The sequence below is a fragment of the Cataglyphis hispanica genome, chromosome 4 (assembly GCF_021464435.1).
Source record: "Cataglyphis hispanica isolate Lineage 1 chromosome 4, ULB_Chis1_1.0, whole genome shotgun sequence".
NCBI lineage: Eukaryota > Metazoa > Arthropoda > Insecta > Hymenoptera > Formicidae > Cataglyphis > Cataglyphis hispanica.
This window is the reverse complement of record NC_065957.1, coordinates 1240188-1266317: the sequence shown is the minus strand read 5'-3', so window position 1 is coordinate 1266317 and position 26130 is coordinate 1240188. Positions and strand designations below refer to the sequence as shown.

The window sequence follows — 26130 nt, the reverse complement described above, 5'->3', positions numbered from 1 at the left end:
AGAATTTTTTATAATTTTTTTTTTATTATATATAATTTTTCATATATTCCATTAAAAAATAAAATAAATAAAATACTGATGTGCGTGTTGTGGAAAAATAAGACGTTCGAGAAAAAATAGTCATTGAATAAACAAAATTATTGAATAAAAAAGTATATATATGAAATATAATCTTTCATAAAAAATGATATGAGATATTTAACTCGTCGCTTAAACAACATCGATAATTTTTCTGGAATGAAGGCGCATTTTCCATGCGCGCGATACCGTAGTAAAAATATTTTATAAATATTATTCGTTATTCCATCGCAGGTGACGAGCTTCTCGCCTGCTGTAAATCTCTATTCATTATACTTGCAATCGATAAACCCCTCGTGATGACGCGACGCAATGTGCAGCGCTTCTAGATCATATACGGAATTTAATCGCGCCACGTGATAATGTCATTCTCGCGAAAAGGTTGCATAGCTGTCACGTCAGCTCCTGGAATAATGTATCATTGTACCAGAAATTATTATATGCAGCGCTTTTCTAGAACCGTATCTGAAAGTAATAAAAACTTATAATCCTGCTTGAGTGACTAATATTAGTCAGAACACTTGCTATCATTTAAAAAATGGAAATACCAAAAGATTAACTGTATTAAGATTTAGATTATTTGTTGAATAGTCATATTTTTTTAAAAATAATTAACCATTTTTTCTAATATAAATATATATTCCTTTACAACTATCTGCCCATTTTTTAAATGATTGACCCAAGTCTTGTTAAGAAAATCTTCATAGAAAAGTTCGAAGGTTAATAAGATTGCTTTAAATTACATCGCTGAGAACACCTGTTTGATCACGATAATGATGTGTGATGTATTATAGATAATTCTTTGTCATTGTTAATATCCTTATCGTAAAGGGCTCTTTAATTTAATACATTACAAAAATGATATATTATTACTATCATTATTTTAATATACATTATTTGTAATGAATTTTAATTGTAATTGTACTAGTAATTTATACGCGTTTTTTGCGTATAATGACTTTTATTATGTTTTGAAAATATATCAAATGACAATACAAAAATATTAAAATAATACATAAACTCATACTTGTATAATAATTTTTTTTCTCTTCTTTTTCCTATTCTCATAAAAAAAATTATGAGTATCTTTCAGAAGTATCCCTTATAATAAGTATCCTCAATCTTTCATACAATATAATTAACACGACGACGCTTTCCGTCAATTATTAAAAAAAAAAATGTCTCTATCTCTCGTTCAATTGTTCTTTCTATCAACACTTTGTTGAGAGAGAGGGATGAGTTGCGGTGAAAAGTTTGTAAGTAATGGTTCACCATTAGAGCATAATTAACCAATATAATTGTTGCGCAATCAGCAGAAACTTATATCGTATTCCTAGCTATCGATTTACGCTCGTTATTTCGAGTCTCGTGTACATAATTCGTGGTCGACATTAACGGACAGCTCCAGACTACCTTTCGCAAGCCCTGTACCACCTCGCCTCGCTTACGTTTTGCCCCTCCACTCCTCCCCCGTTCCTGCCCGCGCTATCCATCCCCATTTACCCCATCGTAATTATATCTCGCCTCTCACGAAGCCCGACCGAGACTTCGTCGAGGATCCATAAATTTCTGGGAAGAATTCATGGCATCCTGCAGCAACGAATTCCCGAAATTTTCTCGCCAAAAATATTTCAGAAATTCGTCCTGTGTGTACCGTTAGCTACCTCCTATCCTTCTACTTTACGACACCTAGTTGCTTTTTTACTCGTTTGTCGTTCTTCTTGAACCACGCTACCTCGCTAGTTTTTCGCAAAAAAAAAAAAAATATAAACATCAAGATATTATGAAAGAGAAGTATCCACAAGAATCTCGCGGCATAAATAAAAATCCTACGTCTCGTTGTCAAAGTGCATCACAAGCATTTATCAATTTTTATCGCTCGAGTTTTCAAACTGTGGCACTTGCCTTATATTTCGTGATGCACCGGAGAATATTAAAAATAATATTATGGTAATTCTTTTTTCTTAACAAAATTAATCTCCGCAACATTTGCTAAAATTCAATTCTAGCCATCGGACAACGCCATCCATTTCCAATGAAGCGCCACCGATCGGAATCTCGCTCCTAACATTTTGCAAACTTGCCTGATTCTTGTGCACCGGAGAGTCTTCAATCATTGCGCTCACTCCCGTCCAACGGTATCAAGTAGAATTGCCCGACGCAAGAGTTTCCCTCCCCGCCTTTTGAACCCTCCCTTTTCACCCTCCACCCTCCTCCAAATAAAGTCCGGATAACTCGGGAGCGTGCACCGCCATGCCGTTCCCATCCCTCCCATCTCCCCCCAGAGAGTCTTGTTCTTTTTTTCTATTACGCCACATTTACCCGGGAAAATAATGCCCGTGCACATTTCACCCGCGTTATCTGCTCGCCAGGTTGCCCTCAGCTCCCTCCTCGCACCCCTGTCCCTGCTTTTTGCCGTGCATTGCTCGAGTGAGAAGAGGAGGGAGGAGAAGGTGACCGTTGCCCCGAAAGCCTGCCAGCTGACGCGTCCTACGCTGACGTCGCTATCTGAATTGAAACGGAACCTCTTCTTAACGCGACCGTCCTTGTTTTGCCCCCCTCCCCGCGCAGACTCCCTCTCGAAATCCGTATCTACCCCCTCCCACCCCCGCCGTCCTCTCTCTTCGCGAATATATCTCCATTTATCATTTATCTCGTGAGCCTCGTACAGAGCATATCCATAATGACAAGTGGACATGCACGTGCATATACAGACGCAAGCAGAAAAAATATACACGGTAATGGAATAAACCGCGTTCCCTCTTTCTCAAGCATGATTTTTTTCGATCAGTAGATATTTCCTTGTTATCAGCAATCGTTGATAGCCGATGAAAGTACGTCAGACACATGTGCAACATGTACGATCTGCGATTTTGCGATGCAAAAAGTTATTCGCTTGATTTTCTCCAAACAAAATTTTGTGCGGAATCCCTCTTAGGAAAAGATAATTAGAAGAGAACGTGGTGCTCCGCGATCTCAAATTCGTATTTTAACGAGCGCTCGAAGCTGTTTAATGCCGATAAGTCTTGTTTTAACCTCGGAGTCGATCGTTAAAGATAAAATATTCAAAGGTGATTCGCAGTAGAGATTAATGCTCCTCGCGCGGAAATATTTTTAGAACAACACGTACCTTAATGGTCGCACACTTTCGCAAAAATTGTTCCAGAACAATCTTACCCGGATGTGACATCAATTTTAATGCTAATATGCAATTTTGCAAATTATCCGTCAAAAAAAAGTTGCAGATCTACTTTATTTTAATAAAAAAAACCTAATGCGAGACTGTAGTTTATCGCAACTTTTTAATTCTTCGATATTAAAACTTTTGCCTCAATTTTTCACAGACTTCGCGTGGAATCAACTGGAACAGTCAGATCTTCTTATCTGATTCTTTACACTACTGAATCTTACAAAGTTTCTTAAGATTTTCAATAATAAATGTTCATTTCAAATTCTCGTAAAAATTTCGATCAAAAAAGATTGACATCACATTTATCGGCAGAATCTGCTAAAAAACGATAATTTTACATCAATGTACACAAAGAGGCGTAAAAATAGAATACAAATTCCAAATCGGAAAAAGTTATTCGCGGAACAGTCAGTCTAAATTGACACGCGACCCATTAAATCTCCCCTTACATCACGTGCGCAGTGTCCTTTTCGGTGAAACGCTCGCAATTTATTTCAGTGAAAATGCGTAAAGCTTCTTCCCAAACAAGAAACACTATCCTTGTTTAGCTCGTCTATGAGACATCATAAACAAACCTGAGGAAGTTATTGCCTTGTAGTGCGCAATGTATCTTCGAATAACACACAGACGAGCTTTATCACACTCGATCCTAAATCTTGATTTTCTGGGGGTCGTAGATTTATTAAGTACACGCCAAATATACACGCCAAATTGGCGATAACATTACGCTTTCAGTGGCCCTGATATATTATAGCATAGTTTAACAAAAGGGACACAAAAAGAAAGTAATTTCCGCCAATTTTTGTTACGCTGGATACGATTCAGAGCGGAATTGTTGTCGAAATTGCTCAATTACAATATAATTTTGAGTAATTTGTGGTTAAAGTTGCATGAAATGTCAAATGTCATTTTAATATATTTTATCGTATTATAACTGCTACTCTAATTGCAAATTTCTCAAAATTGTGACGTGATAAAGCAATTTGATTTATATTGTATGCATCGTAAAAAAGAAACTATGGAAAATTATCTTTCTTTTATTCAAAAAAAAAAAAAAATTTTTTTTGTTAAACTATATAATTACTATAATACATATAATACTATACATGTTACTGTAATTATATATAATATATGAAAAATTAATTTAAAAAAAAAAGTAACATCTCGCGCAAAATTTCGAAGAATATCGCATATTTATTCGACGATTAAATTGAATGTGTCATTAGTACAAGAGCAGAAAGTTGAGCAATACTTATTTCGAGTGAGGAACAATGTTCAATGTCAAGACTTTAAGAGATAAAGGAGCAGCTGCGAGGGGAGCTCTCTGTGTAGAAGATGCAATGCCAGGGGAGGGTTGACGAAGGGTCGAGAAAAGTGCAAAATTGGCAACTTGATGGAACTCGATGACGTCAGCGCCGGTTCGTTCCGATATGGAGGTAATGGGGCAAAATAAAATCCTCGGGAAAGGTTGGACGTTGTTAGCCGGCGGGAAGGGGTGGGAGGGGAGGGGAGGGGAGGGAAGAGGCGAGCGGATGGATGCATCAAGCTTCCACAATGGCGGTGACCGCGAAGACGATAGCCGATATTCATGAATCATCCGATCGCAATACCCGCGGGATCGCGTTTATTTAACACCCAAGTTTTCCCGATGTGACTCACCGTGACTCACGAATGCATTTTCGATATATCGTTCTTTTTAAATAAAAAAACTTACTTCTTTATTTTCTAAATAATATTTTCACGTAAAAAGAAAAAAATGTTATTATTGACAACCATAAAGTTTAATCTTATGTTTAATTAATATAGAATATAAAATTTTTTCTTAAAGAAAATAGATGGATTAGAGTTGAGAAATCTCGCAACGTGAAGTGGAAGTAAGTTTTGTAGGTAGTTTCTGTGTTAGTATTTTACAACTTCTCTCGCCCGTTTATGCTTCTAGTCGAGGCAGCCAGAAAAAAAAAATAAACATAAAAGAAATTGTTCTTTACGTATGATTAAGGCAGGCATAGCCTCTGCTACAATCTGAGAAAAGCGTATTGTCTGCGAGGTCGCTCGTTGGAATTTATACGCCAAAAATCCGCCCTCGCAGCCGGCTAACAATAATGCGCGGAGATGCCATTTTCTGTCAGTCGAGCAACAATAATCAACGGAGGAAAAGCTGTTGAAAGGCACAGCTTTCAAGAGCTGGAAGGGAGACGGACGAGCGAGAACGAGCGTCACAAATTGAAACAAATGAGGACTTATATGCATCACGGCACATTCCGCAGTTTTACTGCCGGCTCATTTCATCTCCGGCCAGTGTGCTTTTATTTCAGTTACGACGTTATTATGCTCTTCCGCCGTTATTGTCACTACTTCTCGAAACGCCCTGAAAGGAAACGGACACATCCAGGTCGATAGAATGCGCACCGAAGGAGCGTGTTCAGGCGAGGCTGACCAGTTTTGTCCGTTACTACTTGCGGCTCTCTCGAATAAAAGTTTAACGTGATCTACACGAGCGGCTGTGCGACGTAGCTTTAAACAAACTTTTATCTGAATTCTTTGAGTCAGTTTTTGATATCTTTTATTCAACAAACTAAAATTTTTCCATCCGCCAATTTCTAACATTAATTATGTGGGTATAAAGAAATTTGATTTATATATTTCTATATTCCTACATTTATACGTAAATTAGATTCATTCATGTTCTCTTATCGTTTATTTCAGAAGATTAAATTTTTACAATATTATTATTATTATGTTGAATCGATAAGTAAAATGGAAAATGTAAGATTATTATTGAATAATAAGAAACATTGTTGGAAATATTATTTTCATACATGATAATCCACGAATATCTATCTGGAACCATAACTTTTCTTAGTTTCTTGAAAGAAAATCAGATTGAAGGATAAGTCGCAAGTCGGATGACGTAAGATTAGCGATGATATTGATAACAACAAGAGACGTGAAGGCTCTACAATAAGATATCGAGAGTTACATTATCGGCTCTTCTAGACAGTGAAAGAATTATATAACTCCAACGCGAACACGCGCACAATCGAACGCGCGATAAAACTTTTCGTGCCTGTGAGAAGAATGATTTGGAATTTCAATTGTCGAAACTAAATTTTCGTGTAATTTTCGCGTAATAGGTCTTCGACATTTATTGCCCAAAGTTTCAAGTGATCGCCACCGATCCCCCGGAAATGTTCTTACACACGCAACCAGTTCCCATCGCGATTAATCGATTTAAAGTACACGAATTGCCCCGTGTACAGAATGCTAGGGACGTCCGTTACGTCGATTTAAACGTTTATAAGAGAAAGATAGAGAATGCCATTTTGGAAAACGAGGCGAGCATAAAATTCGTCTGAGGATCTCGCACGCTATATACACGGTGACGCGCTCCACATCGCCGCAGTCACAGCGACTTGATTAATTTTGTCCCAGTTGGAAAAGAAAGCCACTTTACCGTCCCCTTGTCTCTCCTATAAAATTTCCGTTTGCGGAGACACGACCCTTTCGAAATGATATCGACCGATTCGATTGATATCGGGTTACCGATTCCGACGGGCGGTCCTTCATCGTTCCTCCTGGTCGATCCTGGCAAACAAGGAAAGTCGGATTCCGAGGATCACATTCTCGGCCGAGTCGTAACTTGACTGAGAGTAGTAGATAGATACACTATCGGGTCGGCGAAAGGGACCGCCGAGCGAGAGGTCGCCGTCCCGAGGCATGGCGGGAATAAAAGTAAGTAAGGGGATAGATAGAGAGAACATTTCGAACCACTATCGTAGATGTAAACTTGCTATCGGCGTCGGATAGATATAGACGGCGCACGCCAACGTAATTCCGCACGGTATAACGGAAGAGGATGTAAACCTCCCCGTGTCATTGTTTCGCGAAAAGTTTTCGGCGGGAAAAGTTGGCCGACGTCGCGATGCAGCGCGACAATATCTTGCAAAAGTTACATGTATTTCCGCATCGGCTTCTTTTCGCGCGCATCTCGAATTTCGGCTCGTCGTATTGCATCTCGAAAATGCCCGACTTTCACGGTTGAAATGCGAGAATTATTCATTCGGCAGAGGCAGACAATGCGCATCGTCGCGAAAAGCACGAGGATCGAAACTTATTTTCTTCCCCTTTTCGTTTATTTCATAATATATACTTTCTTGAATAGAGGAACTCCACCAAAATATAATTTTATGACTCTTCTCACATATATTAAAGAAGCGTATATATTTTTACTTCGCAAGCTTGCGTGAAAGTTTAGATCAAAATAAAGATATCCAATATTCATCTTTAAACATTTCATTATCCAATGACGTGTATATGATGCAACGGAGAAATTTCACCTTCCATATTGAAACGAATTTTACTCGCGACATGCAATTTTCTCGGCGTCTCGTCGAGTAACCGCGAGCTTTGCGAAATACAGTATAGGTTTCGCACATCTCCGCAAGGTAGCCATAACGGCCTTTTCTAGCCATAACAGAAATTAATTCAGTTTCGACTGCACTCCTACGTATCCCTACGTATTCGGTTATACGCACGTATGTCCCGCTGATTTCTAACAAGCGTGACTCTTTTGCGAGGAGACGGGGCACGTACGCCGCGGAGTTTGTCAAAGTAATTCGAGCTTTCTTCGACACGCGATTCCAGTCACGTACGACCAAGCTCTCGTCTTTACCTCCTTGGATCCTTATTATCCTATATCCGCAGCCATAATCCCTGTCCTTCCGGGATGACCTCGGCCGAGCCGTGAAATCGTAATAACATTCTGATTTAACGTCCTAATCGCGACGACCTCGAGCGACGAAGAATCCGAATACGTACGACCAATTTTTCATCAGCTCTTCTTCTCTTTCTCTCTCTCTCTCTCTCTCTCTTTAAACGCAGACACCGGAATAAAAAACACGGTTTTTCACCGCCTTATTAACTTTCACATTTACTTTTACAACTATTTTTAAGTTGCCAGTAAATGAAAATATCTGTGTCTCACTTTGAATATAACGTGAGGTATTTTATTTATTCCAAGGAAACTCGAGATGCAAATTATTTTCCGACGTTTCTGTTGATAATATTTACAACGGAGTATTATTAAACTTGCAAAATGATTTTCACCGACATGTCGACTGAATTGCTTTCGGATGCAAAGTAATATCGCGGTTTTTTTCATTCGATATCAACGTGATGTCGAAAATTAAAAAGAGAAAGGAAAATTATGCGACTATTGCATTTAGCGAAATGCACGAAATAACACAATAAACGCACAATAAACACGCAACGCGGACACGTTGCTCCGCAATAAACGCCGATTTGCAGCGACGAAATATTTTCCACGTTATTTGAAAATATTACGCGAAATTATTCATCTTGCTAAACAGCTACCGTGTTTCGTGCGCTTTTATTGCCAAGGCTATAACCGGCCATCGTGATTTAAATGTCGTGCGTCATGGAATGATTTACAAAATGCGTCCCACAAATCTAAAACTTTCACTTTAATAATACAGAATTAAATTTATAAGTATTCATAACGTTCACCACAATACATATGTCGTAATATCGAAGTTTATAATTAAATCGTAAAAATATGCTGCGTGTATTTAAATTTGTCTATTCGATTAAAAAAAAACATGTTTTCCGTTTTTTGATTTTGTCGCGACGGTGCGGCGACAGCATTATCGATCACATACCCGCCCATGTTTCATTCTTCGTAGAGAGAAAAAGAAAAATAGAGAAAAAAAGAAGAGCGACCGTGAAAATATAACCCGAGTGAATCTGGCAGTAAAGTAATTATTTCCTGACCTCTCACCCGTCCGTTCCTTGGATTATGCTTTGAATAAACCATGGCGACGTTCGAATATACGCGCCACCGCCGACGCCCGGAAACTCTCTCTCGTTTGCGGATAAAAAAAAAAAAAAGAGAGAAGGAAGAGAAAAACAGCATTTACGCGGCACACTCGCGTATTTTTCAATTTGCCATATATACGCCTTCCCTCATCGCGGCTTAGCACGCTTTTTTCCAAAATCCCTTTCATTTTCGAGCGAGATCCCCAGCGCTGAAGCGTCCCGGATATGCTAACGAGAAAAAAAAGGGGAACGCGCGCAAAGAATGGACATACAAATCGTCGAATGTTCCCGCGCGTTTCACCTCCTAATTCAACCGCATCGCACCGATAAATAATCCAATGCACTACACCACATTCGAATAGGAAAAAGATAAAAAGTACCCATATTATCCAGCTTGCGACTTCACTCGCGCACTTTTATCGGCGAACTATAGATAAAAACAAGGAGAGAGAGAGAGAGAGAGAGAGAGAGAGAGAGAGAGAAATTTATATCTTGATGTAAATATACTTTTGACATATTATTGCTTTTCAATTCATGCTTTGCGATTAAAATAAGATTCCTCTTTGCAAATAAAAATCAGTGATACTTGTTTCACTTAAAATTTGATTAATCACAATTTTCACGAATGCCTATCAAAGGGAACTCGACGTTTCAAGACGACGGTTAACACATCTCCTCGACACGCGTGTACCATGCATATGTACACGAGTAAATATGCGAGTGCACTGGCGTATGCATCCTCTGCACCCGCAGGCGTCATCTTACCGCCGCATTTCTCGCAATACTCGTACATGCGAAGCGTCGGGGATTCGTGAATATCCATGCTCATAGTATGTCATGCGGAAAGACGCCCGAGTCCTCGTCGTCGTCTCGACGTCGTCGCGTCGTCGTCGAGGCCGATACAACGCGCGAGTGCACACACGTCGTCAGTGTCGTAATTAATCAACCTGTCTTGCTTCGCCGTACTTCGCGAGGTTTTTGTACGCTTAGGGAGAAAACGGAATAATAAGAGGAAAAGAGAGAGAAAGAGAGGGTGACTCCCTCGTCTGAATTATCCGCGCGTTTCAATTTATCAGTCACCGTGTGTACATAATTTCTGTCAGTCGGCCGAGCCTCGTATTTTTCTCAAAACGCACGACACACGCGCAATATTGCTGATTTTATTTCGCGTTTCCGCGTAATTTCACATACAACGTTTTATCGCTCTAGAGAATTTCCCATGACGCGCAAGAATGCGTGAAAACGGACGCTCGGAACACGGGCGTGGGACGCGCGTTGCATGCGTGCCACTAATTCGTTAATAAATGGGAATATGAGTTAAGGGCATCACGCAGCAGTTTATTCTCATGTGGCTCTCATGGCTTATCGTGCTACTACCGCCCCGAGCTATTCATTTAATGATTAACTCGATGACTATGGCGTGACAAGTATTCCATGTCATTATCATTCTCATGTATCAATAATTAATCGGATGCAAATGCCACTCCCACATCTGTGTTTAGCTTGACGATTAATATTCTCGAGCGGGTATGGGAAATCACCAGAGCAAATATCATGCATAACGTTTGTTTTTGTTTAATCTTACTCGTTTAAAAACACGTGAAAAATCAACGAGGTTTGTCGCAGAAGAATAACATTATTTAATTTCAACGTTAATGAGCATTGAGTTGCTGCGCTGATTTTTACCGCTTGAAAATTTTCATATTTGAGTTTACCTAAAGTTTATCAAATTAATTAAGATTCAATTTTTTTTCTGCAGAAAGGATTATCGCGATCTCTCACGGTCCTTTACGCATTCCGTACATATTGTCTGCATAACGTTTCTTAATAATATTCCTGTGCCGCGTGTATGACCGCGTTCCCAACGGTAGCATATTCACCTGGATGTACGCTCGTAATCTGCCAAGTGGAAAAAGGCCATCGTAAAATTCACAGGTGGAATTCTCGCACCGGAAGAGTCGCGACGGGCAGAGAATTCAAGTAAGTTCGCTCAAATTACTCGTATCGTTTCCCGCCCCGCGTAATATCTATTATCGTTTTACTTTACATTTAAACCGCGGTATAATTGAGTCTGTCTCGTTAGATTTTATCCGTTAATTTATCCAATAAGGTTCTAATATTGTGCGCCGCAACTGATTTGACATTAACTTTCCAGCAATTATATTCAACTGACATGTAATTTCCTATAATAATGCTTATAAATATGAATTGTTTTATTCCAACACAATAATTCCAGATATTTATTCCGTTTTTCTTATCGCCTGAAATGCTCTCGATGATTTCCAACGAATCGTTATTTCTGGCACAACTCGAATTGACGGCGCAACTCAAACTGTCAATCGTACCGATGCGCACGTGTCATCAAAGACATTACCTATACACAGCACGCAGCGTGATGCAGATATTGCCGTCGCGGCTGATTTCAGTCATAGCCAAGGATCGTAGCACGCAAATACTTGAAATCGTCGACGTTGACTGACGCCTTAATGATAAGTTTACACGAAACCGTTAGCGTGTGATGCAAAATTCAAGCGACAAAAGTTATGCTAATCATTTCTTAATAAGTGAGTTGTCATTATCATCATATCGCGTCACGATCTACTTTGCTACAACATCGTCACAACCCCTCATGTACATAAATCTGAGTCATTTCTACTGCAGAGCCTATATATATATATATATAGTTTGTACACGTTTATATTACGCAACGTATGACGAAGACGCGATTTACGTTTGTAAATGGTATAATATTAAAGCGTATATAATATAGTATAATATTAAAAGCGTTCAATTTCCAGATACATTCTTAAGAGCCTTTTAAGAAGAGCCGATCGTCATCGAATCGCGCATCGTCTTCGAATGATAGTCGATTTCGTGCGATAGCCAATACGAGGAGGAGGACTAGATTTCCGGCGACGACGGATATAACGTGCAAGCTCTATGCTTTCTATCGCCTGGAATCACGCTCGCGCAGCCTGCTGACGATGATTGGTTCGAATCCGACAATATCCGACAGTTTCGTGCGGGATTCGAAAGGGAATGAAATCGCGCGACTGAAATTTGGCCTCCGTTGTTCGTTTCTCACACTCGCGGTGACATGAGGAACGAGGTGCAAACTTATATTACAAAAAGTGCGTTGGAAAAAAATAGCATAGTACAATATATAACCGTCTTAATTATAGTTTTTTGTTTTCAAATACTATATATTGCATGTCTCTTAAATATTTTTATCTTAAATTCTTTTAAATATGATATTTATTATTCCGATGTTTTTCTTTAATTTCGCACAACTATAGTACTTTTCGATAATAAATGTTTCCTATTTTTCCAGTATTTATCCAATCGCAATCAATTTTTCCTTTGGTTGCTCTCAATAGCGTACACATATAGCGAGTATTCATTTCCGCTATTAATCACGATGCTCGATGCATACAGTTATGCGTTTTTATCTCAAATATTTGTGATATCGCGCGTACGTCATGATAAATTAATTACATGGATTTCAAACAATGGTGGAAGCGCAACACGCATGTCTTACGCGTTAAACCAATACACTGATACTTTTGTTACATGTATCCAAAATTCGCCTCTCCTCTTTTGCAAATATACGAAATTAACTTTTTCACGCAGTAACATCCGCGCGCACACAAATCGCAGTTAACACGCCCGTTGGGATTATATTAATTAATATAAATGCGGTCACACCGCAGACTATCTAAACAACAATCTTTCAAGTGGAAAAAATATCTTGATAAAATATATACGATATCCCAAAGTCACCAAAATATTATATTTGCTCGGTAAATCGCAAAGATTCTTTAACAATTGTTTTTTTTTGTGCAATTATTTTCGATATTAATTTAATTTTAATTTATCTAATTAACAGACTTTGTTGTTAAAATTACGATGTTTTATTAAGAATTTGCTAAACAAAACTCGCGATTTTGAGTGATTTAAAATATCGCAATTATAAGCGGGCATTCTGCCGCAGAATGTGAAAACACGCCGCGACTTTTTTCGCTCGGTAAAAAAATTTAAAACAAATGATGGAAAAAGAACACAAGCAACTGGAATAAATAAATAAATAAATAAATAAATATATATATATATATATATATATATATATATGAACGCGTAATTCGAAAACGTTGAAAAAGAAAATTATATATATCCGCGATCACATTTCAATTTATTCTGCACAAAATAATACTACTCTCTCTACTCTCGTAATTTTTCGTCATGTCGATCATTTGCGTTTTTTGTTGCCGAACGTTGAAACAGCGAAAATATCAGCGTTTTTTTTTTTTCTCGCAGTTTGTACAACGAGAGCTCCGTTAGCACGCGTTAACAACCTCAACCTGGCCCGGCTTTTTACCGCTTTTCTTCCCAACCCCCGCATTCTTTCTCTGTTGCTCTTTCTTTTCGCATCTTTCCTTCGTTCTTCGCGAGAATGTCCGTTTTTCTCCCTATCTCTCTCTTTCACTCTATCGTATTAAACTCGCCCCGTGTGCTATCCGTCTCTCTCCGTCATCCTCCGATTTCAGCACATAGATTACGACCATCGGCACGCGCGTATGGCGTACGCCCATAAAAACCGGCCATGTATAAAACAGTCGTGTTGCCGCGTGCCCGACGAGCGAGCATTTTCGTCAGCTCTCTTTCTCCCGCGTCCTTCTTTTTCTGCAAAGTCCATACGTGTCGCCCGTCAATACCGCACCACGCCATGCGGAGAAAAGCACACCGGAGGACAAGAAACATAAAGAATGATGGGTCAGCCGTTACTTACGCTTCCGGAGCCGGGCGTAAAATTTACACGCGAAATTCGAGTTAGCTTAAAAACTCCACGTTGACAAATGATTTTCTCGAAGCCTCAGAGTTTAGTTATATGTAAAAAAAAAACAAGCCTCTTTTTTAATCTACCGCAGATTATGTTGCAAAATTATAATTAATATTACACCTTTATTAATCTTCATCGCATTCTCAATTAATCTTCACACGATTTATCTCTGAGAAAGAATGTTGAAAGTATGCTCAGAAAGCGCCCTTTCTCGTGACATTTTCTTATTCATTTAAAAAATAATCATGCAAATATGTTCAATAATCATCAATACCGCAAACAATTATATAAGAAATAAATCACAGAAACATTTTTGATAATTTTTTGATTAAAAATATGGAATTACAGAGAATCTTTGTCTTGCTATAAAATTTTTCCCTTCTCGCACGCGAGAAGGAAAACTACTTTTCCGAGCGAATAAACTTCCGAAGCTGAGGTAACGGTAATGTTGTCACGGGCTTACCGTTGACGACAGCGATGATACCGAGGACGCACAGCAACAATGATCTCGCGCACATTGTAGATGCTTCCCCTTGGAGGAGGTCTCCCTCGGCGAAAGAAAAGCGTAAGGAAACTGATGCGATTCTTATGTGCTTTTATCGAGCATCGTCCGATTAATACGTTGGAATCGACTCTTCGTTTGATCAGCCACTTTGATCAATCAATCGATAACAAGTATCAAGACGTTCCTCGAGAATGTTACGTCCTTCATCATTGAATCTGAGTGGCACCGAAAATTACTCGAGTCGGCATCGAGATGAGATCGATTCACCCTTCTTCCTTCTCCTCCGATGGCGTCTCAATTAATAAATGTCCGGAATTATGCAGAACCGTCAGATGGAAAAGCGAGTTACGACTGCGAAATAGCTGATCGTTAATTAAAACCGATCGCATTAATCGACTCTTAATCACTGTGGCCGAAAAGTGGCTCGATCGAAATTCTATCTCGTCTGTCTAACTTGCCTCTCCTAATAACCCCGAGGCTCGAGCTTCCGAGCTTTCTCCTCCTGCTCCCGTTCTTCGTCTTTGATGCTCCCTTTAACGTCTCTCGACTGTCTCTCTTCTTCCTTCTCTTTCACTTCTCTGTTCCTTTTCCGGCTGCTGGCTGTTACTGTTTCGCCTTCGGCTTCTTTAGAGCCTTGGGAGATAATACTCTCCCCCGCCGTGAATCCTCGATCTACTTGCTTGTTCTCGATGACGTCAACTCGCCGAAAGCAACCTCGCGATTCCTCAATACGCTTGACGTAACTTACGAAGTAAGTTAAAATGCCTCCTAGTGCAATCAGACGTTCCTTCTATTCATCGAATAAGTCAAACTTTTATCTTTGATCAAAGAGTTGATTCAATACGAGGCTTCGACTTAATTGTCTTTCTCTCCTTTTTTTATTTTTTTCAAAAAGTCACAACTTTTGTCTGGAGTTTAATGAAATAATTCCTTTATACCCCCGTAAAGTAACTTTTTAAAGAACCATCGATTATATATCTTGTACTTTGACGCAAGTCAATCGCGCAAATTGGAAGAGAATGACGAAAATATCACGATTCGTCAGAACTTTTCTCCGTGTAAAATTTCAGAACTTGCAAATAATGGCACGCTCGCCACCGTGAGTGAGCGAGAATCAAACCTTGCGTGTCAGCGCGTAACAACCGCGAGACGCTTCCGGCCACGGTGAGCTCGCGGCGCTTACTGAGCTTGCCGAAAAGCTCCTCGAGAAACGTCCGCGAGATGAGAGCACGTTTCTCATCCCTACCTTCGAACGCGCGATTACGTTGCGCGCCGTGCGCGCTGATTGGCCGAGCATGCGCCCGAAAGCTCGCCGAGTAACGTGCGTGCCCCCCTTTCCGCTCGCCGGACGAGAGAGGGTTCACTAGGGGAGCAAAGGGGGACCACCGAAAGCACCGCAATGCTTTTGGAGTACCGACTGCCGAGTAGTGTTGAAGCGCTGTTGAAACCGCCGGTAGTGGGGGCGACAACGCGGTTAGAAAGAGACCGAAGGGGAACGGGGACGCGCGCGGCGCGACGCGGCGCAGAATGGACACACCGGGTACATCGCGCGCGCGTTTCGCGCCACTAGCCGTCCTCGCATACGCGTCGAGCTTGCGGCAAAAGTTATGACCTCAAAGGGGTCGTTAACGAGCGCCTGCCAAATTAGTATAACGGCGCAGTTCTCCGGTCTATCCACTCCCGCTTCCCCCTTCCGCTCCTTCCAAGCCCCCTTAATCCTCCTTTCTCCCACGACTACTATCCCTGTGTCCTTTCTATCCGCGCGCAACTATTTTTTAACCAGACTCGAAACGCAAGTACTATCCATCATCTGTCTATTGATTGATTCAAGGCAAATCGTACGCGCATTGTCTATCGATTCATTATACGGCTTGTTCACTTTGTGATTGATTCCTATGCTTGTGGTTGCAAATTAATATCGTGAGATATGACGCGTTGCTCTTTTATTAAAGATTTCATAGATAAAAGTACTCTAATTTGAAAAAAAAATCTTTTTGAAGCATAAACAAAAACATACATTTTTATATAAACTTTTTTTACTCTTTTAATATAGGAATATATCCTGAAAATATTGACAAAAGTTTCACACAATTATTCTGTACATTCTAATATATGTATATATATATATATATATATATATATATATATATATATATATATGATTATAATTTATAAAGAATCTATATTCTGGTATGTGTGATAGAATTGGTAGAAATTTATAATTTATAAATGAAATATTAATAGAATGAGAGAAATGCAAACATACCACATATTTTATAAAACATTTTATTAATTATAGTTATTATTAACATTTTATTAATTATAGCTATTATTAATTATAGTTTAACTCATTGTCAGTTGCCTGAATAATGTCGCAATTATGTTTAGCTATTTAGACATTGTTAGTTAAATATTATTTTGCAAAACATAAGTCAAGTCTCAACGTTACACATGTATCTCTAACGTAGACTTATTTTGGAATCTTTATTGTAAGAGTGATGATTATAAATATAATAATATTACTTTTTCATATACATATTTATATCATAGATTATACAAAGATTATGCAGAGTGCCTCACGTTTTTCAAGACTGAAATAAAATAAAAAAAAAAAAAATTAATTATCTAACCCATCTGAGCTATTATCTTTATTATTAACACCGTATTGTCTGTGTGTGTGTGTGTGTGTGTGCGCGCAGAGTAGACAGTTAAAAATTACAACAGAGATATCGCCAGATATATTCAAAACTTAATGCATGAGAGAAACACACAGAGAGAGAGAGAGAGAGAGAGAGAGAGAGAATTAAATTCTCTTTGTGTTAATTATCGCGCCGCACTCTTTCCACGGTATGTGGATATCGTTGCTCTCTAAATTACTTTCCATTACGTGAAACTTGGTAAAAGGGGAAGAGTGGCAAAAGTAAGAGGGAAAGAAGTAAAAGTAAAAGCACTCGTGAAGTACGGGCAGGAGGATCGAGCGAGACGACGAGGACCATCAGCCACCCCGCTGGATTTCGTGAGAGACAACTTCGGAAATGTCGGCGACATTGCCGGCGCGCTAGTAGTGCAGTCAATATATAATGCGCGACGTGCTCGTGCATTTCAAATTACCGCATCGTACTACTGGCGACGGGCTACGTGCGGGCGTCGCTTCTCGATGCTCGCCGATCGCCCGCCAGCAGCAATGGTGCGACGCTATGAATCGAGAGCAATCTCTCTCCGCATCGTACATTGCCTTCGAATAATTATCATCGTGAATTTAGAGACAATATGTTATTTCAACGTAACGGATTTACGAAGATCCCGATAGTGGGCCTAGTGCTATAAATTAAATCTTAAATATTGATAAAGTACATATATGCATGCGTGTGTCATACATAACATTCTCTAACATCTTCTCATGAAATTTAAATATTTATTTATAATGCATTATTTTATTAATTTATTATTAATTTACTTCTTTAGAAATTAGACTTTCAATTCTAGCGTATTATTTACACAGCATTCTCTTATTAATTTGCAATTTGATATTAAAGCATAATTGGTACAAAGATCTTTACAGTAATTTTCTAATTAATTCACATAGTGGTAGAACTTAGAATAGAAGAGAGCCGTGTCTCTAGAGACATAAATAATTATTCAATAACTATGTGCAGTAACGTTGTAGTAAACGCATGTATCGCCAGACATACATTGCCTGATTCACGTATTAATGCACGGCGTTGTGAATTGAAATGTTAATCTTCCATGCGGAATATTATGCTAAATAACATTCGATAATTGAATTTATTGAGTTTATATATTAATTATAAATTAATAAATCAAGTATCAAATGGAATTTCCAGTATTCAAATTAATCTCTAATCTAACGTTTTTCCGAATCTTTTAATTAGATAACGTGTGTGTGATACAAAATAATATATAAGTCAAATTTAAAAATTTTTTAGTATATTAACTAACATTTTTTCCTATTTATATTTTCATATTTTTATTTTTTTATTTATATTTATACGCCACTCCTCTATATAATATAAAATTCTTTGTGCAACTGTGTGTAATTAGACAATGCATTAGACGAAGCAAAGAACAAAGTCTGTTAACGAAAAAGCATCTCTCAGCTTCTAAAGGAAGCGAATGTTTACAAAGCCAAGTACGTGGAATCGTAAGAATTGGCGTCCACACGAGTGGAAGAATTTCAACTTCAAAGAAAAAGTATTAAGTTTGTGATCCTCTTGACGCTGCCTGACTCGCGGCACAAAGCAAACGATGAGGATAACAGAAGCATATTCTTCGCGATGTCGTTAGCCCCGTTCGATGTGTGGCTCGCGATAAATAGGAAATACTTGACGAGGAAAAAAATAAAATGGATAATTACGGGATACTTTTCAGGTATGAATAATCATAACTATCTCTTCGCGCTCTTAATTCGCGTTTCAAAGACGTCGACATTTTTCCGGACGGTGATTTTAACAGACTGCGGCGATAATCGAACGGAACGCTCGGAACGAAGATGAATTCCGTGCAAAAAGATTTTCGCGTCTACCATCGTCTCGCGCTTTGATCGGCGTACCGTCAAAGCGACGTTTCACTGTCTCATTTCGATTCTGTTTTACTCCGCCCGCATATCGATATCCCGCGTTTTTTTCCGGCTTTTTGCGTTTCTTCGATCCTTTAGTACACGCGCGCCCTTCTCCCCCTTCTCCTTTCATCCCCCGGGACCAATCCTCAGTCTAGCGTGGAATATAGTAGAAGATGAAAGAAAGGATCTAGTCATTAACTGTCTCTCTCTCTCTCTCTCTTTCTCTCTCGTCGCGCGCCGATAAAGGGAAATTCGCGCGTACAGACGCGAGAAAAAGAAAGGACAACCGCATTTTTTATATAATTCCGTAAGAAATGTGACGGGGTGCCAAAGCAAACGAGAAGTAATAAAAAAGTGTCAATAGCAGAGAATAAAATTGCGATGGTTTACGCTTGACGAGTGCAGATGAATTTTCCTTTTTTTTTTTTATCACAGCCGCGCGCACAAATCGCACCTACGTATTTCTCGCGTCTATTTAATAATAAATTATCTCTGCTCGTTACTTTTCGCATTTTAATCGATAAAATTAACATTCTAACAGTTATAAGTCTAGTTTAGTTATAAAGGAGTATCGCATTAAATACGTAATTCGCGTACATCAGAAATTCATTCTCACCGACGTCTTTTACGAGTCTTGACGATCAATTTACGCGGCCGACAATAATTAAGCCGTCTGTTGGCCAATTAATTTGTGTACAAAGAGAGAGAGAGAGAGAGAGAGAGAGAGAGAGAGAGAGAGAGAGAGAGAATTCTCATCGTTTACACTTAACATACCTACTCCGCGCGGGAATAATAATTGTGTGCACCGACAATCGCGGTATGTATTTATCGCAGCTTATCCGGCCACAATGTATATACGCTCGCGGATGATTATTGTGACAATTTCATTTCGCATTATACCGGCTTTCGCACTACACCTCCCCACCTTCCCAACGACTAACCAATGATTCCATACTGTCCGAAAACCTGCATCCCCCTCCTCGCGTTACCATCCGGCCACCGACACTACGTTCAGTAAATTTCCCTCCGGGACACACACCGTGTGTGTATCGAAATCCCGTTTAATCGAAATTTGAAATGTACGTTTAATCTATCCCCGGTTACCATCCCTCCTCAAAACGTCCCTTTCTGCAGCAATCACCCCTGTCGCGCGCAAATGCGCTTACAAAAAAAAGTCTCTCTGTAGCCGATATGGACTTGGCACCTGCGACGAACGGCTTCAAAAGTCGAAGCACTCGAGGCTAAATTACCAGTAACGTTTTCCTGCCGGAATTGTGCAATTTTCAAAGCGATTTCTGTATCCGAACAGAAAGTTTAAACAATACACTGGGAAAGCTATTAATCTTTTGTACAATAAAATTTATCATATACCAAACAAGTATTGATTTTCCAAGTTATTTTTTTGTCTAAAATCACAACGCCGATCAATTTTCGTACAATTTTAATCAAACTTTTAACCAAAATATTATTGGTATTATTATTATTATTATTATTGGTACTATTATTATTATTATTGATCCAGTTCATAATATATTCACTGGATAAAACGGTGAGAAACGCAATTCATTCAGAAAACAAAGTATTTCTCTTCACTGATCGAAATCATCGTGCGGACCGATGCCGGGGATGCATATATTTCAAATCGAGAACTGCAATAACACGGAGATTGTTGTGAGAATAAATCCCAAGCTGAATTCTTTCGGCTTCGCGTCGCGCCGATCAGCGGTTTTCCGCAATGGGCGTTTCACAGCGAAAATTCGAGCGAAAGCAAACGTGCGCCGATCAATTCAAGCCGGTCGATTATATTTTCCAAAAATGCAAACGACTCTATAACGCGCACACTTTCCTCTCTTTCTCTCTTCTTCTCGCTCGCTCTCCCGCGTCTTTTTCTCTTTCAGGCAAGAATTTTTCAATATTCGCTACACTTCCCCCGGGATATCCCGCGTATCGATATTCCATTTCGTCGGGAATTGAGCGACCGAAGTACGGCCTGGTGACAGCGCGCGGGGAAACGACAAGGGGAGGGTGAAAAAAAAGCGAGCGTTCACCACACCATCCGGCTGAAAGATGTGACGAGATCGTCGTTTACCTTTATCGTAGGTCCTTACTTTCGTCATTATCGTCATTATATCGGACTATCGTTCCGCCGCCCTGCATGCAGCGCGACATCGTTTCTTGGGTGCTACATTTGCCGCCGCCACCAGAGTTTATCGGATCGAAACGCGTCGACGATCGGCCCCGCGGCGAGAAATGCATAAACCACGACGCGTTTACGTAAGAGTTATATTGCATATACGGCGCGAATCTAATCAAACAAGTTTTCCATTTGCAATTTGGAGAGAGTTCGCGTTTTGTATTAAACGTTTTCGTATCAATCAGTCGATCACCGTTGTATAGCATTTGCGCAAATTTTATTTATTTTTTTATGTAATCTATTTTTTTTTAATTAATACAGATTTAGTAATATATAAAATTATCAAAAACTATTCGATATAGAGAATGTGAGAGGAGATAATGCAAAGTTTTAGATATGCAACGTGTACAAAGCCCTTTAATTTGTTCTCTTTCTATGCAACTTGCTTTGTACTAAAACTCGATAAACGAAATTAATACACACGGTGTTTTCACATGGTAGAATTACCGCGCGAATTGATTTCATCTCCGATTTCTGCACATTTTCGTCGTGGCTTTTAATTTTGTTTTTTTTTTTTTTCGCGCTAACTCATCCTGTACCGCCGCCAGTAATCTTTTATCGCCCTATAACACGCTCGCGGCTACATCATTTGCGCGGTTCTTTTTTCCATTCGTTTATTTTATTTGCATGCAACAAGGATTTGCTTGCCTGTGCTAATAAATCACCGGCGTATCCCGAGGTTTGCCAGGACAAAACAAGCCTGGTCGCGTTGCAAGGTTTGGGATTTATAGGAAGGCTCTCGACCATTGTATAACATATTTTCAAAATTAATTTCAAGATTCTAATAAAAAAATTTCACAATAATTATAAGTAATCAAATTTGATCAATGATATCGCGTAAAAATCGCTTTTGAGAATAAATTTAAGTTGGATATTATTATTATGTATTGTAATTTTATTTCTAATTTTTTTTTAATGCTCTCTCTCTCTCTCTCTCTCTCTCTCTCTTAACAATTCCTATAGTCCTAACAATCCTACTTGCTGATTGAACCAGCAGAAATCCAAAATTTGAAATAATAATATTTAATCTTAATTAATTAAAATTAAATAAAATTATAAAATTATATAAAATAAAATTAATAAAACATTTATGTGTCATATGGATAGTTTGACGATAATATTTATAATAATAATAAAAATAATAGTAATTATAATGATGATGATAATAATAATAATAATAATAATAATAATAATAATAATAATAATAATAATAATAAATATATAATAATATAAGATTTAATATATATATATATATATATATATATATATATATATAATATAATAATATTTACATAATAGTAATATAGGATGCCCTTTGCGATATTTTATATAATTTTATAATTTTATTTAATTTTAATTAATTAAGATTAAATGTTATTATTTCAATCAATTATTAAATTTGATTGATAACTTGGCATTAGATTGATTAAAGTAAAGTTATATTAAAACGACGATACTTGACAAACTATCAAAGCTTTCATTGATATAGTAATAGATAAAAAGAATGGGCTATGAAAAATTATGGGCTATGAAAAATTATGACAAAATTGGCGAAACATCAAAATAATTATCAATATTTTATATAAGAAATAAAATTATTAGCGCCTTCTTCATTAAATAAATTAAATAAAATTTTAATTGAGAAAAATATTTTATATTTTTTCAACTATTTGTTTTAATTTATATTTTAAATTATATTTCTAATATGTTTTAATGTGTATTAAAAAAGTCTATTGAAAGTTATTTGATGTAATCTATTCTAGCCCATCCATTTTGAGACAACGGACTATTTACAATCTACAATCTACATTTGCATCTACAATATCTACGGATCCGTCACTTCAATCACCTCACATCTAATTTTTATATAAATTAAACAATAATAAACGTTAAATGTATGCATGTTAGAATATTTCGTGCGTAAATGTGCCTTCATATAAATATTTAACATTACAACATTACAATTTTTTATTAAAAAGTTTTTCAGATTTTTACATCTGAAAATAGGATCTAAAATATTTTATATACATTATATAGCATATTCTATCACACAGATAAACACATTTTGTTTTATCAGTAATAGGTAAATAATCATTTATAATTATATAATATATAGATAATAATATTAATTAATTTGCTCACCTCACGGATTGCTCCGCTGATGCCTTCCCGATGACTCCTCCTCCTCCTTCTCTCTCATTCCTTCGTAGTACGCAAAAATCAGAAATCTTTATACGGCACTCCCGACATCACCGACACCCCCGATATTATTATCACCTACGGCTCGCGTTTTATTATATCGCGACAAAAGAACGACACTACAAAAAATACTATTACGATTACTGGCTGTCGAATCGAACCACGACTGCCACAACGTCTAGCAAGCGACGAATTTTGAACGTTAGAGGAAACTCGAGAATTGCGCGGCTAATTTCACGCTACGGCGATACTACCGCCGCGACCTGTTGCTCTGGAATTGTATTTTCGTACACTCGCCGCATTTTATATTACAAACGCTATACACTCGCGTATGTTTGGAGGCAATTATTAATATATAAATAGATAAATATGCAAATTTTAATGAATGATATATATCGGAATATATATTATATTCGAAAAACTGGTCGCGCGATAGATTTCGATTCTATATAAATTTTGCGAATTATACGCATCTCAACGCACAAATTATCGCTCTGAATTTCCTACGAATTTATGTCGCGTAATTAATAGATATTGAAATACTAAGTTAATTAACTGGATTACTTGCTAATTAAACGCGTCGCAGACCGCGCTCCGTAATCGATCCGTTCCATACCCGTGGCCTTTCGATAATGACCAAGAAATGCCGCCAACATCATTTTAGTACCGGGCGATACTACGTGAATCGAGTTGAAATCATAAACATAAACATAGTATATCTAGATTCTAGACCGGGTGTTAAAAAGGGATGTGAAATATTAGACAGAGATAGCATGCTTTGTATCTACATTCATATCACCATTCTCTCTTCGTTTTTTCATCTCCTCTACTTTTCTGTTTTCCATTCGAGTAAGGTTTCTTTATCTATCACGTATCGTTAGACAAAGATAGATTGGTAATCCAGCAGCTCTCTTTCTATTTTTTGACGCGTTTCGAGGAGATATATACTAGTACTATATTAGTACCATTCATTTAGTAATATTTTAGTAATATAAAAAATTCTCTATAGAAACTCTATAAAAAAAAATTCTCTATAGAAACAATTGAATAAAAATTTGAAATAATTTATAAGAATGAATAAAACAGAATATTTTTGACTGCCGATCTACAGAGTGAATCATAAGTATGTTTTGAAACTTTGTGAGCGTGTTCCTGAATACAAAGTATGAACAAATGTTCTTGTAAATAATAGGTAATGTTTTGTTATCGAAATAATGGACAAATAGGTATTGCATTTTACCGTATGTGGATATCACTCATTTCTAAATAAAATCATTCTCTATATATACTCTTAGAGTAAATTAATGATTCAATGTTAATACACCGTTCGGTTGAACTGCCTCAAGTATACTGATTTGATTGTAAATACGTTCTCTCTTATTATACTCAAGGAAGCCTACATTAAAATCCTCTTCTCTTTTTTCTTAATAAACCATAGTGGCGTGTGTTGATAAACAAATACTATCTCAGAATCAAAACACTAGAGACACAATATTGTAGAAAAAAAATTTAATCTTAAATTGTCTTAAATTTAATGTTAAATAATCTGGCTTAATATAAAAAATATGAATAAATGTTTATGGGAACATTTATTCATATTTTTTATTCAGGAATACGCTCACAAAATTTTAAAATAATAAACTTATGACTCACTTCGTATATTATCATCATGAAACTTAAAAGAAATAATTAAATCGTTTAATTAAAAAATTAACAAAATAAATATAAACTAATTTTAAAAAAGTTTGAAAATAATACAGCTTAATCATCGCAACGACGAAAATTTACGATGACATATGGACGACATTGCGCATTGAATCGGTATAATATGCGAATATCTTCGAACGAGCTTGTAAGCACTTGTTACGGACTTCATATCGTCATAAAATTTTGTCACCCGTAAGAAAAATAATCTTGCAAGAAAAGAGACGTGGAATGATAACTCAGCCAGGGTATTCCTACAAGAAGACTAGAAGACGGCATTTTAACAATTTCATCCCCGTCACCGGACGTTTCATATCCTCCTTTTGTCTCCGGAATACGCATACGTTAGTTTGCATAGATCTACATGTGCAATGAGAGAATGAAAACCAACGTGGATCTCAAAGCAGAAGTAGATCGGTAGAATGTGGTCGGAGTCGCAGACCGTTTATAACACCTGTTTTTGATTGCAAAATAAAGATAGATGCAAATCTTGAAAACAATAAAAGGGAAAATTTTATAGGGAAAATTAATATATTATCGCGCGTTAGCTTTTAATGGCTTTGGAATACGATTGTTTTCTGTGACTAAATTGCGTCCGCAACTCGCAATAAACCAAGTCGTGTAAGCGCAAGAGCACATCTTTGAACATTTATAGCCACAGGCGAGTCACGTAAATACACACTGAACATTCGTAAAAACATTACATATACGCAAGAGTCTTCTGAATGGTTTACGATATATATGAACGAGAAGCTCTTGTTCAAATCTTTTCTGGAGCCAAGTAGTTAGTTCACGAAGTTTCCCACGTGATTCTTCAGATAACATATCAAATAAATGGGTTTTCTCAGAAAAGTATATCTGCAATCGATGAGAAATTTTAATTTTTTTTTTTTTTTTTACACAGTTACAATTCTATCTATTATCAACTATATCTTCTCTGTAAAATTAGACAGAAGGATAAAAGTATAACTTATTAAGCGTATGATCTTCAAAATAAATCTCCTTCACC

The 26130-nt window shown here is 37.6% G+C and overlaps 2 protein-coding genes across 3 annotated transcripts in view; one reads left to right on the top strand and one right to left on the bottom strand.

The window, feature by feature from the left end:
• The window catches only part of LOC126848942 (carbonic anhydrase-related protein 10), a 133411-nt gene extending 117801 nt beyond the window's left edge, over positions 1-15610 (bottom strand). For both annotated transcript variants that reach the window (XM_050590339.1, XM_050590340.1), the window contains exon 1: positions 14404-15610. In XM_050590339.1, the coding sequence (XP_050446296.1) occupies positions 14404-14458 (55 nt within the window). In that variant the 5' untranslated portion in view covers positions 14459-15610. The remainder of the gene's footprint in view (positions 1-14403) is intronic.
• The window catches only part of LOC126848940 (bifunctional methylenetetrahydrofolate dehydrogenase/cyclohydrolase, mitochondrial), a 244673-nt gene that overhangs the window by 145502 nt on the left and 73041 nt on the right, over positions 1-26130 (top strand). The window lies entirely within an intron of this gene.